At 38.7% G+C, this 27,399-nt stretch overlaps 1 protein-coding gene across 1 annotated transcript in view; it reads right to left on the minus strand.

Annotated features, from left to right (window-relative positions):
- Positions 1-27,399, minus strand: part of LOC136881298 (delta(3,5)-Delta(2,4)-dienoyl-CoA isomerase, mitochondrial) — a 92,785-nt gene that overhangs the window by 25,797 nt on the left and 39,589 nt on the right. Inside the window, exons 4-5 of the mRNA XM_067154098.2 lie at positions 26,782-26,909; positions 13,081-13,207 (exon numbers count right to left, since the gene is read on the minus strand). Of these exons, the coding sequence (XP_067010199.1) occupies positions 13,081-13,207; positions 26,782-26,909 (255 nt within the window). The remainder of the gene's footprint in view (positions 1-13,080; positions 13,208-26,781; positions 26,910-27,399) is intronic.

Raw genomic sequence — 27,399 nt, forward strand, 5'->3', positions numbered from 1 at the left:
TCCATCATCTTTATGTTGTGTTTCTTACACCTTATATCCTTTGCATAGATGGTCATTATCTCTATTAACAAGCATTTATCTTTTTCGCTTACGTTTTCCCCCCGTTTCCTATCGCACATAACCTTATCTATTTGGATTTCTTTAAAGAAGATACACGAACACAGCACTACTCCGCGAGTAACGAACGCTACTTCTGTAGTAGTAACTAAAAGAGTAAATTGTACTTCAACTCTCCGACGTTACTTCCGGAGTAAATAACTCCCGTAGTAATTTACTTCTGTAGTATGGACTTCTTTAGTAAACGCTACTTCCGTAGTAATTTACTCCAAGATGGTGCACGCCACCCATAGAGTCTTTGTTTCAGAGTTCTGTATGGAAAAGTCACAGACCACACTTTTTGTGATGAATGATTACAATTTAAGCATGTTTTTGTGTGGTTCAGAACGTCCGAGGTCTAGGTTGCTAGTATAGTAGCGTACTGGGAGAATAAACATCGTAAACACTTGAAATAGTCCGCCTGTTCCTGTTTTGTATTCCCGACTTGATAATCTTTTCTTCCCTAATGACACCACTTTAATCTTGGAAATGCCAACATTATTTTCCTATCACACTCGTTGCACTTCTTTTCAATCAACAAATCAAAGCACGCAACCTTTACCTACATCAAACCGATCATACACCAAATAACCAACACCTTAAAAAAAGAAAGAAAAAATAGCTTTCAAACCCAAAATTCAAACCAAAAAATGTTCTTCAACCACAATACAATAAATTCAGATAAAAATAAATACTCAGGTTCTGGTATTTATAGACTAAAATGTGACGAGTGCCTCAGCTCATATATAGGACAAACAGGAAGAAGCTTTATAACCAGGTATACAGAACATTTCAATGCCCAGAAGCACAACAAACACTCAGCAATGAGCAATCACATGAAAGATACAGGGCACAGCTTTACCACAATCGAACAGGATCTCCAAATTTTAAAAAGAGTAAAAAAAGGTAGACTTATGACTGAATTCGAGAATTTTTTAAACATTTTTTGGGACCAAAAATACAATGCAAATAAAAATTTAAATGATCCAATAGACAACAGAAGCCCTTTATATGACCAAATAGTAATATTATTCAATACGATAAAGCTTCAAGACAAAAAAATTCTTTAATATTTTTGAAACAACATCAAAAAGCACTCCTTCCAAGTCAACGAATACATCACACACTTCCCATCCCTTCCCAACACATGTGACTCCTCTCCATGCACCAACCATAAGCCGATAAACGCATCACGCCCCTCCACCTCCTTCACCATACTCGACTCCCTCCCTTGCGCCAATCACAAGCCCATAACCTCGCCCTCTCCAGCCCATCCCCCTCCACCTAGACGACATACGTACAATACGAAGAGTAAGAACGTTAGTGACCATTTGTCCCAATAACTTTTCACACAATAAGTCAACAGACCAACAACACCAAAGGTAAGCACCAACGTCTTTTCACTAACACCACTTGGGCAAAACCTTCTTTAAATTTTTCACTCTCATTAAAATAAATTAGTTTTTTTCTCAGTTTCAGAACCAACTACTAACAAGAATCGCAGCATAATTCAACAGCCCCAATTCAACCATCAAATCAATACAATATTCTTCAACAACATAAGTTTCACAATCAACGTTAAAATTTGTCGTTTGGATGAAGAAAATAACAACAACTATTCAACAATTTTTTATTTAAGATATCAACTCAATTACAAAACGTCCAATTTGAAGCAACGAATATCATCACCCTCTTCGCGTCAAATCACACCAACATAGCGAGTGATGGCCCATTAATATTTCGGCAAACTCACATGGTTGACTCGCAACAAATTAGTCTAACTACAAGTATCTGTTGAACACAATCTCGCCAGGCTAAATTATAAACAAACTTTATGAACTATTGACTAGTCTCTTATAAATGTTTCAAGGAATACATGCCAACATCAAATAACGACATTGGATCAGTAATTGGAATGCTTTTCCTTCCTATTTTATACTCAACATGGAACCTATTTTATACTTTTTCTACTATGTATTAACTTGTTCATTTCCTTCCACATCAAACATTGACTACGGCTTCAAGCCATCAATCATGTTACTTCTAACCAAATGACGCCTCCTTTAAGTGAAACTACGCACAAATTTATCATTATATTAGAGTTTTAATTATCTCAGAAACATTTTTATATATGAACCGTAAATTTTATCCTACATACATCATTTTATAATACATTTTAGAATAATCTATAACCATGTACCTGGTATAATAAGGTTTTGATATTGACTGAAGATGCCTCATAAGAAGAGGCGAAACATGTCTCATAATATTTCAACAATGTTTTAACTCATATGTTAACATTCTGCATTGTATTGAAAAGTTGGTGAAACAATAAATATTTTCTTATATACTGTACATCAAATCTCAAAAGTTCCAATTTCCTCTCTTTTGATTGTGATTTCCTGTCCAAATTCCTCTTTGATTTCCTTTAGGACCTGTTCTATATAAAGACTGAAAAGGAGAGGAGACACTGGATTGGTGTTTCTTTTCTTGTAGTCCTCGTTTCATACCACTGCAGACTGATTTTTGTACAATTGCAGATAATTATTCTTTCTTGGTATCTAATCCTGATCACCTTCAGAATCTCAAATAATTCAGTGAAATCAACATCATCTAGATCTACGAACACCATGTACGTGGGCTTGTCCTTCTTAATTCGATCCCCTAAGACAGGCATGTCAAACAGTGCCTGTAGTATGACATCACACGGCCAAGAAATGACCTTGCACGTATGCGGGCAGAACTTCTCTCTAGGTGGGAGGGAGGGGAATTGAACTGACAGTACATTTGCTCACAGCAGGGATGAGTAAACCAGATCTCTTCGTGCCACACGAAACAAAAGGATGATGCAAGATGAGAGTGGTAAGAGGAATGGTCGCACTGTTACCTAAGTCGTGAACATGAAGGAGAATCTCAGTGCTTAAAAGCATGTCATCTGCAAAAAGTTTAATGTTAAGGCATCATTATGAGCTGTATCATGCACATCAGTATAGTGGTATTGGCAGTTTACTAAACTTCTAGAGATGTAGAAGTATGAACATAAAAGATTTCCCATACTACTGCGAAGTACGGCGGTTAAGCAGGGGAAAAACTCTTCAAAGATTTTTCGAATTGCGAGAGAATTTTGCCAGTTTTGTAGATCAGAAAGGCTAGGGATTTCCATAACTCCATGATAAGTGGATTAGTTATTTTTATTTTTTCATTTATTTATTTTATTTATTTATATTAGTGATTTGGTATTTTTAGTGGATATTACCGAACATCTGAATGGCTTAAAACAATGATTGCAGGAGGAATATAACTTGATAATTGACATGAAAGAGGTCGCAGAAGCCTTTAAAATGAATTAGCCTTGTGGAAGAAACAAATCATGAAGCTCAATTTCTATCATTTGCCAAGAATGGGATCTTTGAATATCGGTAGTAAGTTTGAACTGCATAGATATACTGAGATTTTAAGCGATCTCATTTAAGAGGTTGATAGGATTGTCACAGGTGAACAATGTAGTGGAAGTGGAAAATGTTTATTGAAGACTTTATTTGTAAAGTGTGGTAGTATGTTTTATTTGTAATGACCTAACCTGTACTGTGTAATATTTGTAACATATGTATTTGTAAATAGTAGATTTCAGTTCTGTACTTACTGGAAGTATCTAGAAAATTGTTACATGAATTTTGAACAGGGTGTGTGGTACTTTGTTGGTTGTGTGTTCTAGAAGGCATTTTCTAACTATTCTGGAAAAGGAAGATTCGCGAACGTGTGTATTCGAGAATGTTATTTAAAGTTTGCGACGGGAGTAGGAATTGTGATTGGTGAATCTGGGGGGCATAGGCGGACTCGTGCATTCTGATTGGCTACTCCAAGGCCAGGGTTTACCTATATATAGAAAGCAAGGCAGCTTTCGTGATAATTCCGTCTGGTCTTGTCTTGGCTTGGCCTGGTCTGCCTTAGTCTGTGTTGGTCTGTCTCATGTTTTACGTCGTGTGCGACGCCTCACTAACGGGATGGGCCACCTTCGGGTAAGCACTCTTGAATTCTGTTCCGGCTAAAATTTCCGTAATGTTCGGTTGCTATTTCGTATAGGAGTCTGCCCTAGCCTAACCTAGATTCGTCACATTAATTATTTATGACGCCTTAGCTTTTCAGCTGGGCTTGCCTGTTTGTTTTCGAGGCATTCCCATTTCTTGTTTCGCTAAATATGTAAATTGTAGTTTAATATATTTACCTTGGGGTTTGCCTCTGGTAGTTCAGTGTCACTTGATGTATGCTAGAGTATTGGAGAGTATGTTTACTTCACTGTAAATTGCCTTGTACAACTGCATTTGTAACTAGATGTATAGTTGGTTCGAAATTTGAACTTGTAGAAAGATATTATCAAAGAACCTCTAAGTTATGTGTAGCACAGAGAGTATAGTTCGTAAGTTGCAAGTTGGTGGATTTTGCTCGGAATGTATTTGTAAAATTTCATTCGTAAATAACATTTTTCAAATTTAAGGATCACGGTTGATTTATTTCGGAATCTGCAATCTAAGCCATGTCCGTGCCCTCTGTAGGTCCTGCCTGTTTCCACTTCCTGGTTTATTGTCCACTAGTTGGCCCTACTGATATTTAGGTATGTTTTGGTCGGCAGAGATCCGCGTAATTTCACCTAATGTTTCTCTGAGTGTGTAGAGGTTTCTGATGTTGTGTAGTTGCTCTTACCTTCCCCCCTTTACTGTGTTTAGTGCTTTGTTTTGTGTAACCACTGTAGTAAAGGTTACAGGATGTTTCAGGACCTTGATATTGTGAAAAGAAAGTTGTGGCTATTTTTTGTACCATTTAGTGTTCAACCAGAAGATGTACCCCCAGAATTTACAACTGGAACTCACAAGTTAATATGCAACGTGCGACTGAAGCAAGAGTACAAAAAAGAAATTATTGACTTTTACTGAACACTTGTTCCATTACTCTTCCCACAACTCCAAAAGTTTGCATCAGAAAACCTGTAAAATTTTGGAAGTACTTACAAATGTAAACAGTTATTTTCCAGGATGAAGATCAACAAATCTCAATTCTGATCTCGGCCAACAGACATACATCCTAATGGAGTAATAAAAATAGTGTTTGCCATCACCATCACGCCTAATACTGACCAAATTACTGCCCGTACATATCAGCAGCAGGGCTCAGGAAATCAGTGAACATAAACGGTTCGATTTTAGGTAACTTATATTTTATTTTTCAGAGGAAGTGAAACACGATGCCTAGGGTGTAGGCCAAGTGCTCACCAGAATACTTTTTAAATTATTTCATCACACCTTTGTTTTGTCAACGAGAATACTCTCAATTTATTAATTTACATATCTGTCAGAATTTGCTTCTACGTTTAATATTTGGTTGGTGTGTGCAGTATTTATGTAGCCTACAATTCTACTGACTTTGTATATATTAACAACTAAAAGAGCTGGAAAGTCTGAAGGCTAGTTTCTTGAAGAGAGTTCTATGGGTCTCTAAATATACATCATCAAGACTAGTATGCGTTCTTGCAAAGGAGACGTACTTCATTGAAGACATAAGATTTAGATTGTTGCTTTCAGCGACAAGGGGTTACAGGGAGTTGCTACAAGATCTGCAATCAAAGAGGGCTATGATATGGGATGAGTTTAACTCAACTGATGCGAGTTAAACAGGGATTGGACGCGCGGTGGATATGATCTGAGGCATACAGTGACCAGGTTTGCAGTACGCAGGTTCCACCGTATGGTGTGCAGAACCATGGGATTTCACAAGCCAGGACCAGGCTGCGTATGTGTCTTCTGCGACCAACGAAGCAATATATACCATGCCATGGAATGTGTCCGTAGAAAAGGAAGCTTGGCACAATTGTGTCAATAACTGATGATGTTTTGCACGCATTGATTGCATATTATTATTATTATGATTATTATTTGGTTGCAATAAATTTACTATTAACAATGTGTTTATTATTATTTCATGTAAATCAACAACTTACGGTGCCTTATTAATGATATTGGTGAAGGACAGCCGTCATTTAGAGGTAGCACATTTGTTCGCAATGAAGTAAGGAATACTGTGCACCTCTAACACAACACCGCTCAAGTCAGCATGTGCCAGCCAACACAGCACGGGAGTTAAGACACACTGCATGCAGCTTGCCTGGCATGCGCTTGACCTTGACACGTTTCCTCTAAGATCAGGCGTAAAGTCAGGATTGCTGCACATGTTCTTACATTTCTTCTGAAGCCAAACTGAACTTCTCCCAAATCACCTTCAACTTGTCTTTCCAAAAAATAATACCTGTTAAAATTGTGCAGGTGTGAGATACTAAACTAATGGGGCGGTAGTTTTCACACTTGTCAGCACTAGCTTTCTTGGGAATAGGTATAACAATATTCTATCTAAAAATCAGTCTGGTGGTATTTGAAGGTGCTCAAATACATCAGCCTCGTGTCAGTAGATTTACTGGCATGTAAAAGAATTCCCGTGGGACTAAATTCAGGCACCTCGGCGTCTCTGAAAACCGTAAAAGCAGTTAGCGGGATGTAAAGCTAACAACATTATTATTATTATTATTAAAAATCAGATGGTATCTTACACACTAAATGGAATAACCTCAACAAGCTGGTTTCTTCTACGGCAATCAGTAATTCTGGGGGTAGGTTATCAATTCCAGGTGCCTTGTTCCTATACGTCTCTCAAAGCTCTATCGAATTCTGCCCTCAAAATTGGGTCTCTCATTTCATCATCATCATCATCATCATCATCATCCTCCTCCTCCTCCTCCTCCTCCTCTTCTTGTCCAGAACCTTATCATCTCTTCCTTTCCTTTGATACAACTGTTGGATATGTTCCTGCCATCTCTCTGCCTCTTCTTTCCCTAAAAATTGTTTTTCCATCTGAGCTCTTAATATTCATATACCTAGTATTCCTTTCTCTAAAGGTTTCCTTAATTTTCCTATATGCAGCATCTACCTATCCTGCGACCATACGACCTTCAATATCCTTTCACATCTCTTTCAGCCATTCTTCCTTAGCTCTCCTCATTTTTCGTATCCTTGTACTTTGGCCATTTGTCTATCAGGTCTAGTATTTGCTGAGTTACCCATCAATTCTTACTTGATCTTTCTTTTCACCCTAACCTTTCTTCAGAAGTCCTACTGGTCTCATTGTTCATGACTGTCCATTCTTCATCTATAATGTTTCCTTCATCCTTTTCATTAGTCCTTATGCAACATATTCCTTGAAACAATCCCTTATGCTCCTTTCATTCAACTTGTCCAGATTCCATCTCCTTGAATTTCTTCCTTTCTTCAATTTCTTCAACTTCAGAAGGCATTTCATGTCCAACAAGTTGTGGTCGGAGTCCACGTCTGCTCCTGAGAACATTTTACAATTCAACACCCGGTTTCCGAATCTCTGCCTAATCATAATGAAGTCTATTTGATACCTTCCAGTGTCTACAGGTCTCATCCACATATCCAGACATTGTTTACAGTGTTTGAATCAAGTTTTTGCAAGGACTAAATTATAATCGGTGCACAATTCAAACCATCTACTTCCTCTTTCATTCCTTTATCTCAGCCCAAATTCTTTTACTGCATTACATTCTCTTCCTTCGCCTAATACTGTATGACAACCTCCCATCACAATTAGATTCTAGTCACCTTTTACATATTGTACTAAATACTAAATATATTATATTCTTTCAGATTCTTTAACCATCCGCTGAACGAATAGGCATTAGACCAGCACTATTATGGTGGGCATTGGCTACTGAATGTATGATTCGAAGCAGTGTATCGATTCATTCAAGTGTCCGAATGAATCGATTCACAGGAACGGCGAGCTCACGGCACAAGATTCAGCTTACTCCCAGCAGACAGTGCTGAGTGGCGCACTCACTGGACGTTGACGGGGAGCCGAGCTTCCGCTGCAGCGAGACAGTGAATCATGGCACATCGAAAGAATCGTGAACGAGCGCGGCTCAGTGAGACACATGATACACACGGCTCCTTATCGGCTCACTGGACACGCGGAGAGCCAAGCTTCCGCTGCAGCGAGACAGTGAATCATGGCACATCGAAAGAATCGTGAACGAGCGCGGCTCAGTGAGACACGATACACATGGCTCCTTATCGGCTCACTGGACATGCGGAGAGCCGAGCTTCCGCTGCAGCGAGACATACAGAGAGCCATGGCACATCGAAAGAATCGTGAACGAGCGTGGCTCAGTGAGACACAAGATACACACGGCTCCTTATCGGCTCACCGCAGCGAGACATACAGTGAGCCATGCTACACTGAAAGGATCGTATGCTATAATGGACTCTCAAGCTCAGCTCATTTGAAAATAATACCCATTTGCATTCACTGTCCTCTTCTTACAGGGAGGTTTAAATAATAGATGGATTTATTTGCAGTGTTAAAAAGGTAGTCACAACATAATTCTGAAGTAGCTAGTAAGTAGGTAGGCTGTTAGGTGATACTATTTATTAGTTTAATGAATCTTAGTATTATAACTTAGTTGACATTTGACAATTAAACTCTACTCTAGCCTGCCCTATGACTATGAGTCATGCTCATGACCACTCAAAAGTACCTGTTTTATATTGGGAAGAACGGCTCAGTATTTTCTCAGTTCATGTGTCACATCGTTGCACAAGACTTCAATCATATGTGGACAGACGCAATAACAGTATGTCGAATCAGAAAACCAGCGGGCTACTGTACATCTCGGGTAGCCTATACAAAATATGACAATTTAAAAAAATCCTCAGCTGATAGAAAAATACATATTTTAAAAAATTACTGAGCGAGTTGTCGTGCGGTTAATATCGCGTGGCTATGCGCTTGCATTCGGGGGATGGTGGGTTCGAATCCCACCGTCGGCAGCCATTAAGATGGTTTTCCGTAGTTTCCCCATTTTCACACCAGGAAATGCTGGAACTGTACCTTAATTCAGGTCATGGCTGCTACCTTCCTAATCCTAAGCTTTCCCACCCTGCATCACCGAAAACCTTCGATGTATTAGAGTAACTAGCATTTTTTCTAAGAAAGGAGTTCATAGTATGAAGACCAGATGGCAGCTGCGAGCACTGAATGCTGTTGCTGCTGTCTTACCAGCACATACTACACAGATGCAGTAGGAGCGGTGACCAATGAGCCGTGAATCGGATCACTGTATCGATTCAGTAACGTGAACGGAATAAAATGAATCAATTCAGTAAAATGAATCGAATGTCCCATCACTATTGGCTTGGTGTCTGTCTTGACAACAATAATCCTTTCACTATGCTGATCGTAGTAGCTTACCCGCAGCCCCATTTTCTTATTCATAATTAAACTAACTCATGCATTTCCCATTTGATTTTGTTTGATTCTGTACTCACCTGAAGAAAAATCCTGCTCTTAGTACCATACTAATGAAAACTGTATCTAACTTTAGTCTCTCCGTATTCCTTTTCAGATTCTCTAATCTACTACAACGACTCAAACTTCTAACATTACACACTCCAACTTGCAGAATGTCAGTATCCATCTTCTTGATGATTGCCCCAGAGATCCGAATGGAGACCCTTTTACTTCCGGAATATTTTACCTGGGAGAACACCATCATCAGTACATCATTCATACAGAGAGAGCTGTATGTCCTTGGGAGTTAGTTATGGCTCTAGTTTCCCATTGCTTTCAGCTGTGTAGCAGTACTAACATAGCTAAGCCATGTTAAATATTATTATAAGGCCATGTCAGTCAATCATCCAAACTGCTGCCCTGCAACTTCTGAAAGGCTGCTACTCCACTTTTGATGAACCATTAGTTAGTCTGGTCACTCAACAGATACCCATCCGATATGGTTGGAGCTATGGCTCGGCTATCTGCTTCACTGGGATGCATAAGCCACAACACCATGGCAAGTTCACATGGTTCACAAGGGAGGATCCTGGCCATACAAATGACAAATAGGCCGTTTGAATTGAGTTCTTTCTAGCATCCAGTAAAGATCTGCATATGAGTCCTAAGACTCTGTATGCTTTGAACCTCATTTCCTCTGTATGTTTATTCCATTTTAAATTACTGCAAATATGAGTACCAAGCAGTTTCATTGAGGTGTAAGGCATCACATTCTTACCACATAGTGAAATTTGATGATGTAACAGTGTTCTGGCTGTAGTTAATTGGATTTATTTACACTTCTGTACATCTGAGGACATTATATTTACATTACACCAACCACAGCCAAAGTATCAAGGTCTGACTGGAACCTATCCAAGTTATTCTCATTTCTAATGATTCTATCGGTGGCATATACTGACGGCTACCAAGGCTATCAGTGAAGCCCAAATCTCAATTGAGAATGATGGAAGTCTAAAGCACATTATAATGTAAACATCTGAAACATTGTTCAATTTACAAAACTTTAAAGCAGTGAGAAAAAACGTCACACATACTTCTGAGAGCAAGGCATCGCAGACCGATATTGCAGCGCAGACTCTTGCCCCTCTCCCCTCGACTCGCCACACGCGGCTTGCTGCTGGATATCGGTTAGGAGCGGGGACCGGCAGAGGATAGGTGTGCTAGGCTTCAGCCCGTCAAATCGCCACTGCTAACTATCAACCATGCGTTACTCATCGCATATACTTCCTCATCTCATATTTCTGACTTAATGATATAGATAAGATAGTGCGGGTATTCCTCATTCCCGTTTACTTCTACATCCTTGTAGGAAGAGACTGCAGGGGTGCTGTTAGAGAAGCAATATAGTTTTATTTTTATTGGTAGATCTGCTAAAATAAATGCCAGCTTTCAGGTTTAGTGTTTTCTTTTGTTGTTTGGAATTGAACCCGTGATCATGGGTCGGACATCACCACCGATCTCCCGAGGAAGCTAATTAACCAGTGAACGATGGGTACGACCGCTGAAAAAAAAAAAGGGGGGGCCATGGCATCTATATAGGTTTGGTGTTGGTCTAATGGGGATAAATGAATGGCGAAGACTCAAACAGCCAGTCCCCAAGCCAGGGGAATTAACAGTATGAGGGGGCTGATTCTGGAAACTGAACCGAGGCAATTGGAACAACGGCAAATGTTCTATCCATTTAGCCACAAAGCCGGACTTTCATTTGCTAAACCTTAGGCTACCATCTCCACTGATCAGGGGTTGAGCATTGGCAGAAGCAGAGACCGAGGCTGTAACGTGTAAAGCAGCCTTGACAACACAGCAGGCTTCTCCGTTGGCTACTGGGTGCAGCTCAAAACGCTGAAGGCTTGACGGTCACTAAACCAACCAACAAAATGAGGTAACCTAAGTCTAGTGGTAGCCCATGTCTTAATCCCAGCATATGGCACTGGATTCTATAAACAGTGATGTTACTGTGCCATATAACATGATACACAACCTGGTAGATGCAGTGTAAATATAGTGAACAGAAACAGTCCTCTCACACCTTGGTCTGATCCGGTTCCACTGAACACAATACACAGCATCTGACCAACCAGGAATCGCCTCAGCCAAGCCAGCAATTTGCCTTCAATGCCAAACTTGCTATGTCTTAACAACAGTCATTGATGAGGTACCTGATCAAAAGCCTTACTCCAGTTGAGAGCTACATAGTGCACTTGGGACACATTACTTTGATCCATGAAATGCTGCCATTCATTGATCAAAGTGTAGTGCAGGATTTTTCAGGAACGAATCCATGTTGGTTGTTATCCAATAGGTTTCTCTCATTAAAAAAAATCCAGCACTTGTTTATCAATTAGGTGATCCACACATTTACAAAATAGGGACTGAGCAGCAGTTGTCTACGTTTCCTGTGCCACTGTATTCTACCCCTAATCCCGTATTCCCTCAGTACATCACACACAAACAATGTACAGTAGAACCTCGATAATTCAAAATCTTGCATAATTCGAAGTAGCTCTCGTTCCCAGAAACAGGAGGTATGGTTTTGCATGTTATTTAAATTGTTTAATTCAAAATATGGATAATTCTTAATTCGAAGAACAATGTTGGGCCCATTACTGAAATTCAGACTTTTAATTCAAAACTGCCTTTACATAAAAAAAAAATTTTAAAAGAAAAGTATTTTACAGAATAATTTAAATTTAAAATTTCTCCTCGTCATGAAAGAACACGTCTTCCGGAACATGCAGGCATAGCTTTCCGCACTTTCACTTACTTCAGTGTGTCTACAGTGTGCTTCATATTTGCTAAGTTCGAGTGAAATCGTAATTCTTTTATATTCAGAGTTTTAAGGAACGCCACAATATCATGTAGCAGGCTATGCGCAGAGAAACATAATACGTGAACACTGGTGATGCCGACAGTTGGCGAAAAAGCGTGGATTATATAATCAATTCGTACACACCAAACAATATTGTCAGTGCTGATGAAACTACATTTTTAAAAATGCAGAGCCAAAACGGACTTACGGTTTTAAAGGAGAGAAGTGCCAACCGGTAAATCGTACAAGGGTAGGGGTCACTGTACTGTGTTGCAATGCACATGGAAGCAAGAGACTTCCTTCCCTCGTCACATGAAAGTTCAAGAAGCCATGAAGTTTTGAGGGCGTTGAGCATTTTCCGTGCAAATACCTAAAAATGCAAACAGTACAGTAAACCAAGAAATAAAGCATTTACATCTTTGAATTTTTTTCCCTCTTTCGTTGTGTGAGGTTAGATTTCCCAGTGAGTTATCCAAGTGCATTATTTGAATACTGTAAATGCACCTTGTTGGATGGATACATTTTGGAAACAGTTTTCTTCCAAGGGATTTGAAAGATTATAAACTGTGAATCAAGGTTAATTGCATGCAGTAACGGGTCTCAGAATATTTTGTGACTTCGCAAGGGTTGGCATTTCTGAATTACAAGTTGGCAGTTAATTCAAAATCACGTAATTCGAAGTCCGATTTTTGTGTCCCAACGACTTCGAATTAACGAGGTTTTACTGTAATGGAAATGGATGAACTCGGCTCTTGTTTTACCAATATTAACTTCTGCGAGTGAAAACCATGCATCATTGGTGCAAAATCTGATATCAGCTGCTGTTATCATGTTGAGGGCTGCTCCAACACATGCACCGTGGATGGCAGTGATCACAGGCTTGGGGCACTGGAATAGAAAACCAAACACAACATAGATAAAAAAGGTCAATACATCCATTTTCTTTATACTTACATAATGGATTCAAAATATTACATGCAGAGAACTGTTAGGTAAAATCACACCTTCACACAGTTCCTCATGTTTTAATCATTCAAATTTTTTTCATTTTCATCATGTGACATTTTTCATCACCAGTCCTCTATATTTATGAAGAAAGTTTCTGATAAATTGGGTAATTGTGGAATCTGTGGTAGTGAGTGGAACTGAAATGATAGACAGAAAAAGACCAGACTAGGAGGAGCCCAAAAATGGAAGAAGATATCTACTTTCTGGTATTTCAATGGAATGGATTAAGCTCCCTCTGTGAATCAGTGGTAGAGTGTTGGTCTAGAGACACTGCAGATACAAACTAAACAGAGGTACTGAAGAGTTCTGAACCATGAAAAAATTCCAATCAGCACTCCACGTCAAACAATATCCGTATGTACAAGATCTCCGATGACATATTTGGCATTTATTCGATAAAATTAATTAAAACTCAACCAAAGATTGCCCAAGAGAGGTCTGGTTTCTCTGCCATCTGGTAGGGTAAAATGGAACATCAAAACTGACATGCATGCAGCCTAAATTGTGTCAAATCGAAATGTCTAACACTGTAGTTGAGGCTATACAATTAATTTTAACTGGAGTTCCGTTTTTCCACTAATGATATGCTGCTGCTTCATTAAGGGATCGTGGGCATCATGGCCCTTGTTATGATCACAGATTCCATATCAGACAAATTATAATTCTGAAATATTATGGTAGGCCTAATGTTTTACATGAAGTCGAACAGGAGTCCAAGAATGAGAACTCTACACAGCATTCCTCTTTGGAGACTTCAAAACTAAGATATCAACAATGTTTTACTGTATCCAATTGTCCCTGTCACTTTGAAAGTTTACTTAAGGCTAGTGCCTTATCTGCAAGTTCCTAACACCTAGAAACTGTAGTCTTCCATCAAATTTGTCTCACGATGGAAGCAATCCTCAGATAATTTAATCATTTTGATGCAGAGGAGAGACTTCCAGTTTACAACACCTCTTGACATTCCCTACAGCAGTTTATTTCATAGTGTAAATTTACAGCACAAACCCAACACATCAGATAAAGTCGTGCATATCACAATAAAGATTTTGATTACCAAAGTTACTTTCATTAAGGAAATTACATTCTTTTTCATTTTATTGACAAATACCTAGGAGTTGAAATAACAACTAAAGACTAGCAATGCAGTGAAACTCTCTCTGTCTAAAGTTCTTCTGTTGCAAAAGTGTCTTATCAGATTGCAAACTGGAACAGTACAATGGATAAAGTTTGAAACCAAGTTCCAAAATTTTTCATTTGTGAAATCAGGCATATTCCAGGTCCACGTCTACCAATCATTTTTCCATTCCATTAGCTGAAAGAGTCTGTAGCCATCAGGATGTCTCATTACAAGACCCGGGTATTTAAGTTTCCTTTTCTTGTTTGCTTGTTATTACAATTTCTAGGCCGTTTCTTATTCTTCTCAAAACTTCACAATTTGATAAATAGTCAGTCCAATAAATCTTCACTGAGCGATTTGGCCGAGTGGTTAGGGTCATGCAGCTGTGAGCTGTGACAAGAATAAAATATCAAGTCCTTGTTTTTAAAAGTCTTTCAGTGACTGAACAATAAGGCTCACATTTGGGATCTTCTTAACATAGATCATGTTGATTTAGACATTATAATACCATTTTTTAAGTTTGGAGAAAATCTTGACTTGTGCTGTGTGGGACGTTACGTGAAATCATGCTCAAGCCAGGTTATTAAAAGTTAAGGTATTGAAAGAACATATATCCTTACTGGCTTAAATTGGTTTATCCACATCTTGCTGTAGAGGGTCTGCTATGCCAAACTCTTCTCTTGATATTTTAGACTTTATATAATTTTATCCATTTCTTGTTATGTGATACCTTCGGTGGGTCTTCTGTGAAATCTTTTATAAACTTCCTATTCAAACGACTGCAATTTTCCGTTAAAGTATGATTTTTCATCTTTCTCTTTCCATTTATGCCCTTGCAGAGGTCGGGTCCTTCAGCCACTTCCCATATGAATTCTGGTCCAGTGCCAATCTTCTCACTTCTGCTGAAGTCTTTCCTCTCTTTCGTGCCAGGTCAAAGACGTAGGTGTCCCACTCCAGCCTCGGTCGTCCCCTCCCTGTTTTTCCCTCTGGTCTTGCTTGGAATATTTTGTTTAGGCTTCCTTTCCTCTTCCATCCTCACCAGGTGCCCCAACCATCTAAGTTCCTTCTTTTCAATTAAACTGATCAGTGGTTCTTGGTTAAGACACTCTTCCCTTGTCCTAGTATATATTTCTAACCATATCTCTCCTTGTCCTTCCAACTATTTTATGCAAATATTTCATTTATGTGGCAGCGAGTCTGCTCTCTAAATTACTCTGCAGTGTCTAGCTTTCAGATCCGTATGTCAGCACTGGAAGATATTTGTATATTCTCATTTTTGTTTTCCTGGTAACTTCTCTCTTTCCTATGATGGTGTTGTTAATATTATAATATAGATTGTTAGCTTTATGGATTCTGTGATTTATTTCAGAATCAACTTTCCCATCTGCTATTATGATGCTGCTTAAATATTCAAACTGCTGAACCTGTTCTAAAATCTCATTCTGCCACTCGATGTCAAGGTCTTTTTGTTCTTTCCTAGTAAGATGCATAACTTTACTTTTACTAACATTAACTTCCATCCCTCTGTCTTGGAGTGCACAACCCCATTCAATCACTGCCCTCTGTAATTTATCTCTATCTGTTGCCAAAAGTGCGATATCATCTGTGTATACTAGTGCCTGTATCCACACTGGTCTTGTCTTGAAAATTCCAACTTTGCATTTACTTGTTCGCCTCTTACAATTGTTTAACCCATTAGTGCATAAAGTTAATTTTTTGTGTTTTATTTCAATTAATCTACACATTTCCACTCATAATAATTGCAGAAACACGTTCCAACAATCAGACAGTTCATACAAGTGATAGTTTTATTTACACAGGTCATCCGATATATCGGACACCATGCACTCAGGTCAGTACAATAACACTAGTTACTCAGCACCATATTGTACAATAGTGGTGCAAGCCAGAGCGAAACAGTAAAGGAAGCAGTTGCAGCCAAGAAGAAAGCAAGGAAAAGATATATGAAATCCAAAAGTGAGGAAGACAAAGTAACATACTGTCCCCTTCAAAATTGGTAAAATCATTTATTGGAAAATATTTTATTTCTACTGTGTGTTGAAATAATATTTCGTGAACCAGGAAGGGAGTTTTATCACATCGAGTTGACTGAGCGAGATATGCCAGGTGGCTGGGAATTCCACTCAAGGACAAACGGGGGGAGAGCGCAGATACAGCTAGCCAAATAACCTTCAAATCAGCCGTGAATGCCACGTGACCAGGCAGAATGTATGTCAAGTGCTCGATCGATAATTGTGAAGGTGCGTGACGTCTGACTATGGCAGCCAATCAAGCGATTAATTTGGTGCGAAGTTAATAAATTAACCAATCGCTTATGGGGAAAAGACGCACCCCTGTCTTAAGACAGTGAATAATGGATTTTCCTAGGGAAAATTTACTCAGAAATTTCTACCTCTGAACACGTCGTGTGGAGAATTACTCTAGCTTCAACTACAGCCGGAAGAAGACGTACTTCGCTTACTGAGGAGAATTACTCTAGCTTCAACTACAGCCGGAAGAAGACGTACTTCGCTTACTGAGGAGAATTACTCTAGCTTCAACTACGGACGGAGGAAGACGCACTTCGCTTGCTGAGGGAACTTCGTCATTCAGAGCCTACAGCTTGTAATAACTGCAGTTCAGATATTTACGGATCCCACCTATAATTCAACAGATTTCAAAAGTTAAGTTTCTTTACCATCCTATCAAACATCGGTGTGAGTTTTGGACCTTGTCTTAGACGTGATTTTTAGTTTCAGCTTCACAAGAAATTCCATAGAAGAGATCACCGGTTCGAGTCCAAGTCAGGATGCCAGTCTTCTTTCTTGGTGGATGGTGTGATTTCCAGCGCCCTAGCATGTCTCCAATGCACGAGTAAAATGTAAGGCAGTCCAGGCAAGCGTGACCAGGATCGATGGTGCGTAATGTGGTAATGCACTAGGTCATCAGCCCGAGTTCTACAGCCGACAGTCACCACCAAGTAATATTTAAACTTTGTTATTCTTTCTTTCCTTTTGTAATGTAATTGTAATGACATAGCCTCTACTTATTTGTTTAGAAATTTTCTATTAGTTAAGAGTTTTTCCATCTCTTCTTTCTTGGTGATGGTAGATTGAGGATGTGTGAGTATTTGAACCTATTAGTTTGTTTGAGTGGATGTCTTCGAGAAGTGTTTCAACTGTCCCGAGTTCATTGTGGCAGGCGAGATAAATGTAAAATGACCCCAACGTTAAACTAGGACTATTTGAATATTTTTGACTTAAAATGAGATCAAATGGGACAGTAATTTCGTGGATTCTATTTTGTCAGAGTTCATTCTTCAATTATGCGACGTATGGTTGAATTTTGTGTGCTATAGAGTCATCTGAAATATTATTGTGCAGTAGCTTCCGCACGTATGATCTTGCGCGGCCAGGGAAAATAATAATAATAATAATAAAAATAATTTAACTAAATTATCGCGTAAAAGAACACCTAAGGTCATGAGCATAATATTAGTTATTATTGAAAATGGTTGATGTGCGCTCATTTATTGTAATTTAGGCCTGGGAAATGGCAGTATCTGACCGATACAATTTTTTTATATATTTGCTGTGTTGTGATGATAAGTTGACTGACAGATGGATATTATTGAATTCAGCAGTCGAGCTGTGCATCCATTAGTGAGTCAATTTAAGAATAGGATATGTTACTTGATGTAATTTCTTTGTGTGAGTGCAGATTAATCGAGAATCATAATTATAGTGGAGAAGTAAAAATAAATATCGTAGCTCATGAACCGTGTGCGCGGAATGTTAATTCTGGCCTATGTTTAAGCGATTTTATCGATGATTTTTGGATGATTTTGTGTTCGTAAATTTTCTCTGAACATCGTCGTATAACTGTGTTTCTTAAAAAAATGACAACCATTGCTCTGTCACATTTCCAGTTGATGAGAGGAGGTCACCATGATAGTGTCATCATGAGAATAATTTTCCTAACTTTGTCTAAACATAAAAATTAATAGTCGAGGGCTAGCGTTCGTGTAAATATGTATATAATATTCCCGTGTATCTTTGTGTGAGTGTAGTGTGTGTGAGATTTGACTGTATTTTGCTTAATGTAAGTTTCCAATCCATATTTGTGATGATGCTCTTCGTTATTTCATGGAATTTTTGGCCTAATTTACGCCAACTTTAGTGGTTCACCATTTGAATGAATTTAAACCTTTAGTGAATTTTATTCATTTTTAAAGAAGAATAGAATCTTATTTAACGAATACACATAAATGAGTATAGGCCATGTCAGTGGATTGAACTCACAAAAATTAAATTGTAAGTGTCAATTAATTAATTATTTCAATTAATGGATAAACAGCGATTGACATGAGGTCAAGTTCCGAGCTATTATGTGAGAAGCAACTACTAAATAATTATAAAGTTGAGTTTATTAATTAATTTAAAGGTCAAGGAAGACGATTTAACCGTAATTTTACGAGAGAAAAATTTTTATTTAATTTTCAAAGAGGAATGAAAATGATCATTTTCAAACTTGTTTAAAATCAAATCTATGAAGGAAGGAAGTTTAATTTCAAGTTATTAAATCATCAATGGGAGAGATCATCTCAAATCAATTATTATTAATTATTTAATTAATTTTTCACTAAAATATAAATATTATACTTGCAGATTCAGCCCTTTTGCTGTTCGATTTTTCGATGAAGTGTCTATGTGACTACGACATGAAAGAAGATAAATCAGATAAACAAAATACCTAGATTTTGTAAATTATTGTGAAGTTTATGAAGAGCAGTAGTTGTAATAAATGTGTAAAACCTATTTAGTTTTCTCTCATTTGCCACTAGTTCATCATCTATCCCTGCACTTTAAAATTTTCGCACAGCCGATAAGCGAACGATCTGCACCCTGGAGATCTTCGCTCACCGGCCGAGCTGAGCCCGGCATGACGGGTGCAATACATACAACTAAGAAATGCAGCAGGGAGAGCAGTCAAGGAAGCCAAAAAGGAATCCTGGGAACATTTCAGAAGGGAAATAGAAGAAAGTTATAAGGAAATCAAAGAAAGTTCTGGCATGTGGTGAAAAGGTTGAAGGGAAAAAGAGGAAAGAAAATCAGAAACATTAAGGATAAAAATAACAGGCTGAAAACCAACATAAATGACATCCTGGAAGTGTGGAGCGAATATTACTCAGAAACCTTCAAGGAAAGCAAAAAATGGTGGGCATGACACCAATGGAAGAGGATAACAATGGACAGAGGGAAAAGGAAGAAGGTATTAGTTTGAAGGAAGTGCATGAGGCAATTAAGACAATCAAAACTTGCCAGACTAATGCTGCAGATACATTAGGACATAAGTTACATCTTGAGAATAAATTGACAGCATTGTTTACTATGGACAACCACGTCTACATGAGGCATTTTCTTGTCACATGAAATTGTCGTCCAACCTACCTTCTTTTAATTGGATATTTTTTTAGCAGCGTTTACGGCAAATTCTTCGATGTTGTTTTAGAACAACTTTCCAAGACGTCTTAATCTATACCGCCTCCAATTTGACTACATATTTTCATCCTTATTTTAAATTTTAGCCTCAAACATGAGCAAATACTGTATCTTTTAACCGTCTTGTTCTTGTCCTGTGACGCCTTATTTTTGATATTCTGTTTTCCAAATGTAATATGTGTTGTTCAAGCTTTTTATCAAAAAGATCCATTTCAGTGTCAGACATAGATTATTTAAAAAAAAAACACCAATGTGTGATAATTACTTTTCAACGAACGTTTCAATTTTTCAAAGTGATTTTAGCGTAAGTTCTGTTTTATTCAATATTTTTGTACTGTAAACATTTTGCATCCACAGTATTAACACTTTTAAATATTCTTCAATACATTTTATGTAAATTATTATGACTCCTTAGACCATGTGTGTTTTAAGATTGGTTGAGGCTGATGATGCCCAATAAACAGTGGGCAAATTTCTGGTAATTTCCATGTGTATTTAACCACACAATAGTGGAATAAATTGTATTGAATAGGTGGTATTAAAATTAATCCTTGTATTAACTTTGTGATTAGCTATTCTTCAATACGGAATAATGGTTTGTAATGTTCAACAATGATCTCGGATTACATATTTTGAACAACAGTAGAATTCAACTGTGATTGGCTGTAGGCAAGGGAGGCTGCCATTTTATTGAGAACTTCCCAAGTCAAGTCTGAACGGCAGTAGGGAAGGGGGCTTGCCATCATAATGAAAACAGTCCAACTTGATTGTCGCCATCAGTAGGAAACAGGGGTCTGCCATTATTATGAAATCTTCCCAACTGAAATGTGATTAAGTAAGAAAGGTAATAAACTCTCCCTAAATCGACTGTGACTGGCAGTAGGAAACGGGCACCTGTCTTTATAATGAAAACTCTCCAACTTGAATGCAACTGAAAGTAGGAAAGGGGATCTGCCTTTGTAATGAAAACTCCCAAAATTGATTGTGATTGGCAACAGACAAGGGGGCCTCCCATTATAATCTACACTCCCAAATTTGACTGACTGGCAGTAGGAAATTGGGCCTGCCACTGTAATGAAAACTCCTCAACCTAGATTTTACATGAGAAATGACGTATGGTGACCTCCTCGCAGTGTTTATCAGGTAACACTAAGAGAAAAGCAATGTAATAAAATCTTACGCGTATAGTACATACATACATACATACATACATACATACATACATTATCATTATAGACTGTTATGCCTTTCAGCGTTCAGTCTGCAAGCCTCTGAGAATTTACTAAACGTCGCCACAATCCTCGATTTGCAACTAGTGTTGTGGCCTCATTTAGTTCTATACCTCTTATCTTTAAATCGTTAGAAACTGAGTCTAACCACCATCGTCTTGGTCTCCCTCTACTTCCCTTACCCTCCATAACAGAGTCCATTATTCTCCTAGGTAACCTATCCTCCTCCATTCGCCTCACATGACCCCACAACCGAAGCCAGTTTATGCGTACAGCTTCATCCATCGAGTTCATTCCTAAATTAGGCTTTATCTCCTACTTCCGAGTACCCTCCTGCCATTGTTGCCACATGTTTGTGCCAACAATCATTCTTGCTACTTTCATGTCTGTTACTTCTAACTTATGAATAAGATATCCTGAGTCCACCCAGCTTTCGCTCCCGTAAAGCAAAGTTGGTCTGAAAACAGACCGATGTAAAGATAGTTTTGTCTGGGAGCTGACTTCCTTCTTACAGAATACTGCTGATCGCAACTGCGAGCTCACTGCATTAGCTTTACTACACCTTGATTCAATCTCACTTACTATATTACCATTCTGGGAGAACACACAACCTAAATACTTGAAATTATCGACCTGTTGTAGCTTTGTATCGCCAATCTGACATTCAATTCTGTTGAATTTCTTACCTACTGACATCAATTTAGTCTTCGAAAGGCTAATTTTCATACCATATTCATTGCACCTATTTTCAAGTTCCAAGATATTACACTGCAGGCTTTCGGCACAATCTGCCATTAAGACCAAGTCTTCAGCATAGGCCAAACTGCTTACTACATTTCCACCTAACTGAATCCCTCCCTGCCATTTTATACCTTTTAGCAGATGATCCATGTAAACTACGAACAGAAAAGGTGAAAGATTACAGCCTTGTCTAACTCCTGTAAGTACTCTGAACCAGGAACTCATTCTACCATCAATTCTCACTGAAGCCCAATTGTCAACATAAATGCTTTTGATTGATTTTAATAATCTACCTTTAATTCCATAGTCCCCCAGTATGGCGAACATCTTTTCCCTCGGTACCCTGTCATATGCTTTCTCTAGATCTACGAAACATAAACACAACTGCCTATTCCTCTCGTAGCATTTTTCAATTACCTGGCGCATACTGAAAATCTGATCCTGACAGCCTCTCTGTGGTCTGAAACCACACTGGTTTTCATCCAACATCCTCTCAACGACTGATCGCACCCTCCCTTCCAAGATGCCAGTGAATACTTTGCCTGGTATACTAATCAATGAGATACCTCGATAGTTGTTGCAATCCTTCCTGTTCCCTTGCTTATAGATAGGTGCAATTACTGCTTATTGTCCAATCTGAAGGTACCTTACCAACACTCCATGCTAATTTTACTACTCTATGAAGCCATTTCATCCCTGCCTTCCCACTATAGTTCACCATTTCAGGACTAATTTCATCTATTCCTGCTGCCTTATGACAATGGAGTTTATTTACCATCCTTTCCACTTCCTCAAGCATAATTTCACCAACATCATTTTCCTCCTCCCCATGAGCCTGGTTGTTTGCAACACCACCAGGATGATTTCCTTTTACATTGAGAAGATGTTCAAAATATTCCCTCCACCTCTCCAGTGATTCCCTGGGATCTATTATGAGTTCACCTGAATTACTCAAAACACTGTTCATTTCATTTTTCCCTCCCTTCCTAAGATTCTTTATTACTGTCCAGAAAGGTTTCTCTGCTGCTTGACCTAGCCTTTCCAGGTTATTACCAAAATCTTCCCATGACTTCTTTTTGGATTCAACCACTATTTGTTTCGCTCTGTTTCTTTCATCTACGTACCAATCCCTGTCAGCCTCGGCCCTTGTTTGGAGCCATTTCTGATAAGCCTTCTTTTTACGTTTACAGGCTGCTCTCACTTCATCATTCCACCAAGATGTTCGCCTTTTCCCATCTTTACACACAGTTGTTCCTAGGCATTCCCTTGCTGTTTCTACTACAGCATCCCTGTATGCCACCCATTCACTTTCTATATCCTGAACCTGCTTACTATCTACTGTTTGAAACTTCTCACTAATCATATCCATGTATTTCTGTCTAATTTCCTCGTCCTGGAGATTTTCTACCCTTATTCGTTTGCAGACAGATTTTACTTTCTCTACCCTAGGCCTAGAGATATTTAGTTCACTACAGATCAGATAGTGGTCTGTATCATCGAAAAATCCGCAAAAAACTCGTACATTCCTAACAGATTTCCTGAATTCAAAGTCTGTTAAGTTATAGTCTATTATGGATCTGGTACCCCTAGCCTCCCATGTGTAGCGGTGAATGGCCTTATGCTTGAAGAATGTATTCGTAACAGCTAAACCCATACTAGCACAGAAGTCCAGCAAATGCTTCCCATTCCCATTAGCTTCCATATCTTCCCCACATTTACTAATCACCCTTTCGTATCCTTCAGTTCTATTCCCAACTCTCGCATTGAAATCGCCCATTAGCAGCATTCTATCCTTGCTGTTGACCCTGACCACGATGTCACTCAATGCTTCATAAAACTTGTCAACTTTATCCTCATCTGCACCCTCACATGGTGAATACACGGACACAATTCTTGTCCTAATTCCTCCCACTGACAAATCTACCCACATCATTCGCTCATTTACATGCCTAACAGAAACTATGTTGCGTGCAATGATATTCCTGATAAAGAGCCCTACCCCAGACTCTGCCCTTCCCTTTCTAACACCTGTCAAGTACACTTTATAATCTCATATCTCTTCCTCATTATCTCCCCTTACCCGAATATCACTTACTCCTAGCACATCCAGATGCATCCTCTTTGCTGACTCAGCCAGTTCTACCTTCTTTCTTCCATAAGCCCCATTAATATTGATAGCTCCCCATCGAATTCCATTTCGTTCGCCAAGTTGTTTCCAAGGAGTCCCTCGCCTGTCAAATGGGAGTGGGACTCCATTACTCCCATAGGTCCGAGGCTTGCTTAAAGTGTTCTGAGCTCGGTAAATTCATGAAGCAGGATGCTGCCCTACTTGCACATAGTCCAAGTGAGGATCTCTCCTCTAACGGGTTATGGACCACCGGTGAATTGTATAGTCCTAGCCGCCTGAGCACAAGGAGGGCCATGACTCAGAATATGTCCGAGATGCTCACTCCCATTCCATAGCAACTGGTATCCCGACTCTCAGGACCACTCACTAGGCCACTCAGCCGTTGCCCATGGTTCACGAACTAGGACGTGACTACAGTAACCCACAAACATGAACCATACGCGTATAGTATTTTACCTAAAATTCTGTATACAATGTAGAATTCTGCAGAAATGTACGAGTACATGAGCAAGTAATAAAATAATATACTAACTGCAAACAGCAACATGTGTGTTCAATACTCACATGCTTATTATGTGTGTTATGCATTACTTAGAATTGTACATTCTTGTTTGACAAAGCGTCAGTTTGTTGTAACACACTAATTTGCCACTATTGTCGCGGCCACCAAATTAGGCGGGTGAGGAAAACTGCGCCGTCGTCAGATATGGGAACGGTGAAGTGACAGATGGTCAAGAATCGCTTACCTCCGGGCACAGATTGGCAACACTGATCATGCAGTGACGTCAAACTGAAGCCCATCCGCTCCAGGCCACCTTACCCGAGTCATTCCCTGTCATGCAGCTGTTGAGCTCGCACCGTAAGTGCAGTTAAAGATGGATAGTGAATGTGAATTGATTTGGGCTCAAGTCAAGAGAGAAGTGGCAGAGAGGAACAAGACATTCAAAATAAAGGACATAGAAAAACTCACGTCAGAAGCCATAGACTGTGTGACTGCTGCAGACTGGGAAAAGTGCTACAATCGCGCGGAAAATATCCAAACAGACGATTGGGCCAAGGAAATAGTAAGGGACGAAAGAATGGAGCCATTCATAATCATCATCAGCAGTGTAAAAGACGGCTCGACAGACAGTGAGATGAGTGATGACAGTGACTAAGAAATCTTAGACTGCCTTGAAGCTAGAAACCAATTCTTACGTCATTATAAATTAATGTAAACCTACTCTTTAAAGTAGATCTTTTTCTATATCACTCAGTACAATATACAGTATTCAAATATTTAAAGTTATAATGTAATAAAACTGATATAGATTAATATGTAATCAGGAAGTAATTACGGCGTCCTGCAGCCTGTGCTGGTGCGCGCGCCCCGAACTGCCTCAGCTGGCGACATTTACATGATCGCTTTCCCGGCCATTTTCCAGGAAAATTATAAGACTCACGGAAATATGTTTCAGATAAAAAATATAAGTCAGGCGATTTTTTACATTTTTCCCGCAGACAAAATTTTATTGGCTGAAGAAATAAAAACTTGGCCGCTTACTGAAATTTTCAATACATGATCCTTCGGATTTAAATTTACTCGTTCAAGATTTTATTTTTAATAATTATTTAAAGTGGTTTATATGGAAAATAGTTATACCACTGAAATCAGCAGTTTTTTCTGGAGCTTGTAGTATAATTTGTTTCGAAACATTGTGTGAAGTAACATCAGGAGCTTGAGAGAGAACAACTTGCTTCGCGCTCCGAAATGACGTGTTCAGTTAGACATTTCTTCGCCAGTTGCTACATATCCTTGGCAACAGTGTCATTTCTCTGACCCGCCTAATTTGGTGGCTGCGACAACAGGTGGTGAGAAGTGTAGTGTTTTTAAATCATGCTGAGTGTGCGGCCGAAAATTGCCGCTTTGGCTTGGCAACTCCTGTTCCAATCGTGGTTGCAAACAGACACAATGCGATATTGATGTTCATTTCAATATTCGGCATGCCATCAGCAAGGCACATTACAGGAATACGTGTATATTTGGTATATTTTAGTGTTTGTAAATATTTAATTGCAATCTGTTTCATTAAACATGTTTGACCGTTCATAGTATATCCAGCTGATTTGAACTCAGTCCTATGAAGTCCATTAACCAGAGACATTATAGCAATGAAATTTAGAACACCTAGTCACAAATGTTATTCAATCACAAAACAATGTGTAACAAATGTTTCACTTCTGTTATTTTGCTGGCGCAGCAGCACGCTGGTTAGTTATAGGCACAAACGGAGGTTACCTCTAGTGATGCCACGCACAATTCTGCTCGACTTAAAATACAGAAACAGAAATGGAGAGAAGAACAAAAAGGTATGAGTATCATAAAATGAATTTCTCCATCATTTAAGGGTACGGTAATAATATTTTACTCAAACTGTTCCTTTCACCATTTCAAAGTACTCTTCACACACATTCTCCAGAGGTTGGACAGTACACATTTTGTATACTATCCAACATGCTTGAAGGCTTTCCTTTAAATTCTGGAAACTATGACTCCCTGGGTGAAAGAGGGCTGAAGTTAGGATGAACTGTGTTAACTAAACATATCAACCTCCCTTGAATGGACACCAATACATTTAATAATCCACATAACTTAATTACCTTAATATTAGTTAACTACAGATTCTTACTGTCTCATTTTGATTGAAAATTACAAACAATAAACTAGAATAAAAGATGTGCAGATAAAGCCTCACCTTTTCGAGAGAGGTAAAAGTTTCTTGGAAAGATTTTAAACTGGCACGTATCACTTTAGCACGTCGTGCAATATCGTCGACTCCGGCGAGAGCAGCTGCCGTCTGTGCCATATGATTTAAGTCAATTCCTGAAAAGATACAAACATTTCCAAAAATTCAACATAAATCTCAGGTTAGGTTCTACTAGTGGCAAATTTTACACATACAAGAGATTCCCTTTTAAGGAATAAAAAAAAACGGATCTAGTCAGTTCACAAAGAACAATAATTACGCCAATGAATGTTATAAACTCTGCTTTAATGAAATTTTTTTTACACATACAGTCATGTTGTGCAACATAGGTGATGTCTGATAACTGACAATGAGCGTTTTAGCACAGAGTCTGCTATACCCTGAGAGGCTGATTCAGGTGTTTTAATCTTCCTCAAGAATCCCAGAGTTTCTTTAGGCATAGTCCCTCTGGCACCCTTCAAACGAACAATTTTTGAATTCTGTTTTTTTTTTTTACTAATTGATTTATTTAATTGATTAATTAATTTATTTATCATCACCTTGTTTTCTATAGCATGGCTCAGGCTATAGAGCCTGCTATTATGCCCAACCATAATACACTGTTTA

The sequence above is a fragment of the Anabrus simplex genome, chromosome 9 (genome assembly GCF_040414725.1).
Source record: "Anabrus simplex isolate iqAnaSimp1 chromosome 9, ASM4041472v1, whole genome shotgun sequence".
NCBI lineage: Eukaryota > Metazoa > Arthropoda > Insecta > Orthoptera > Tettigoniidae > Anabrus > Anabrus simplex.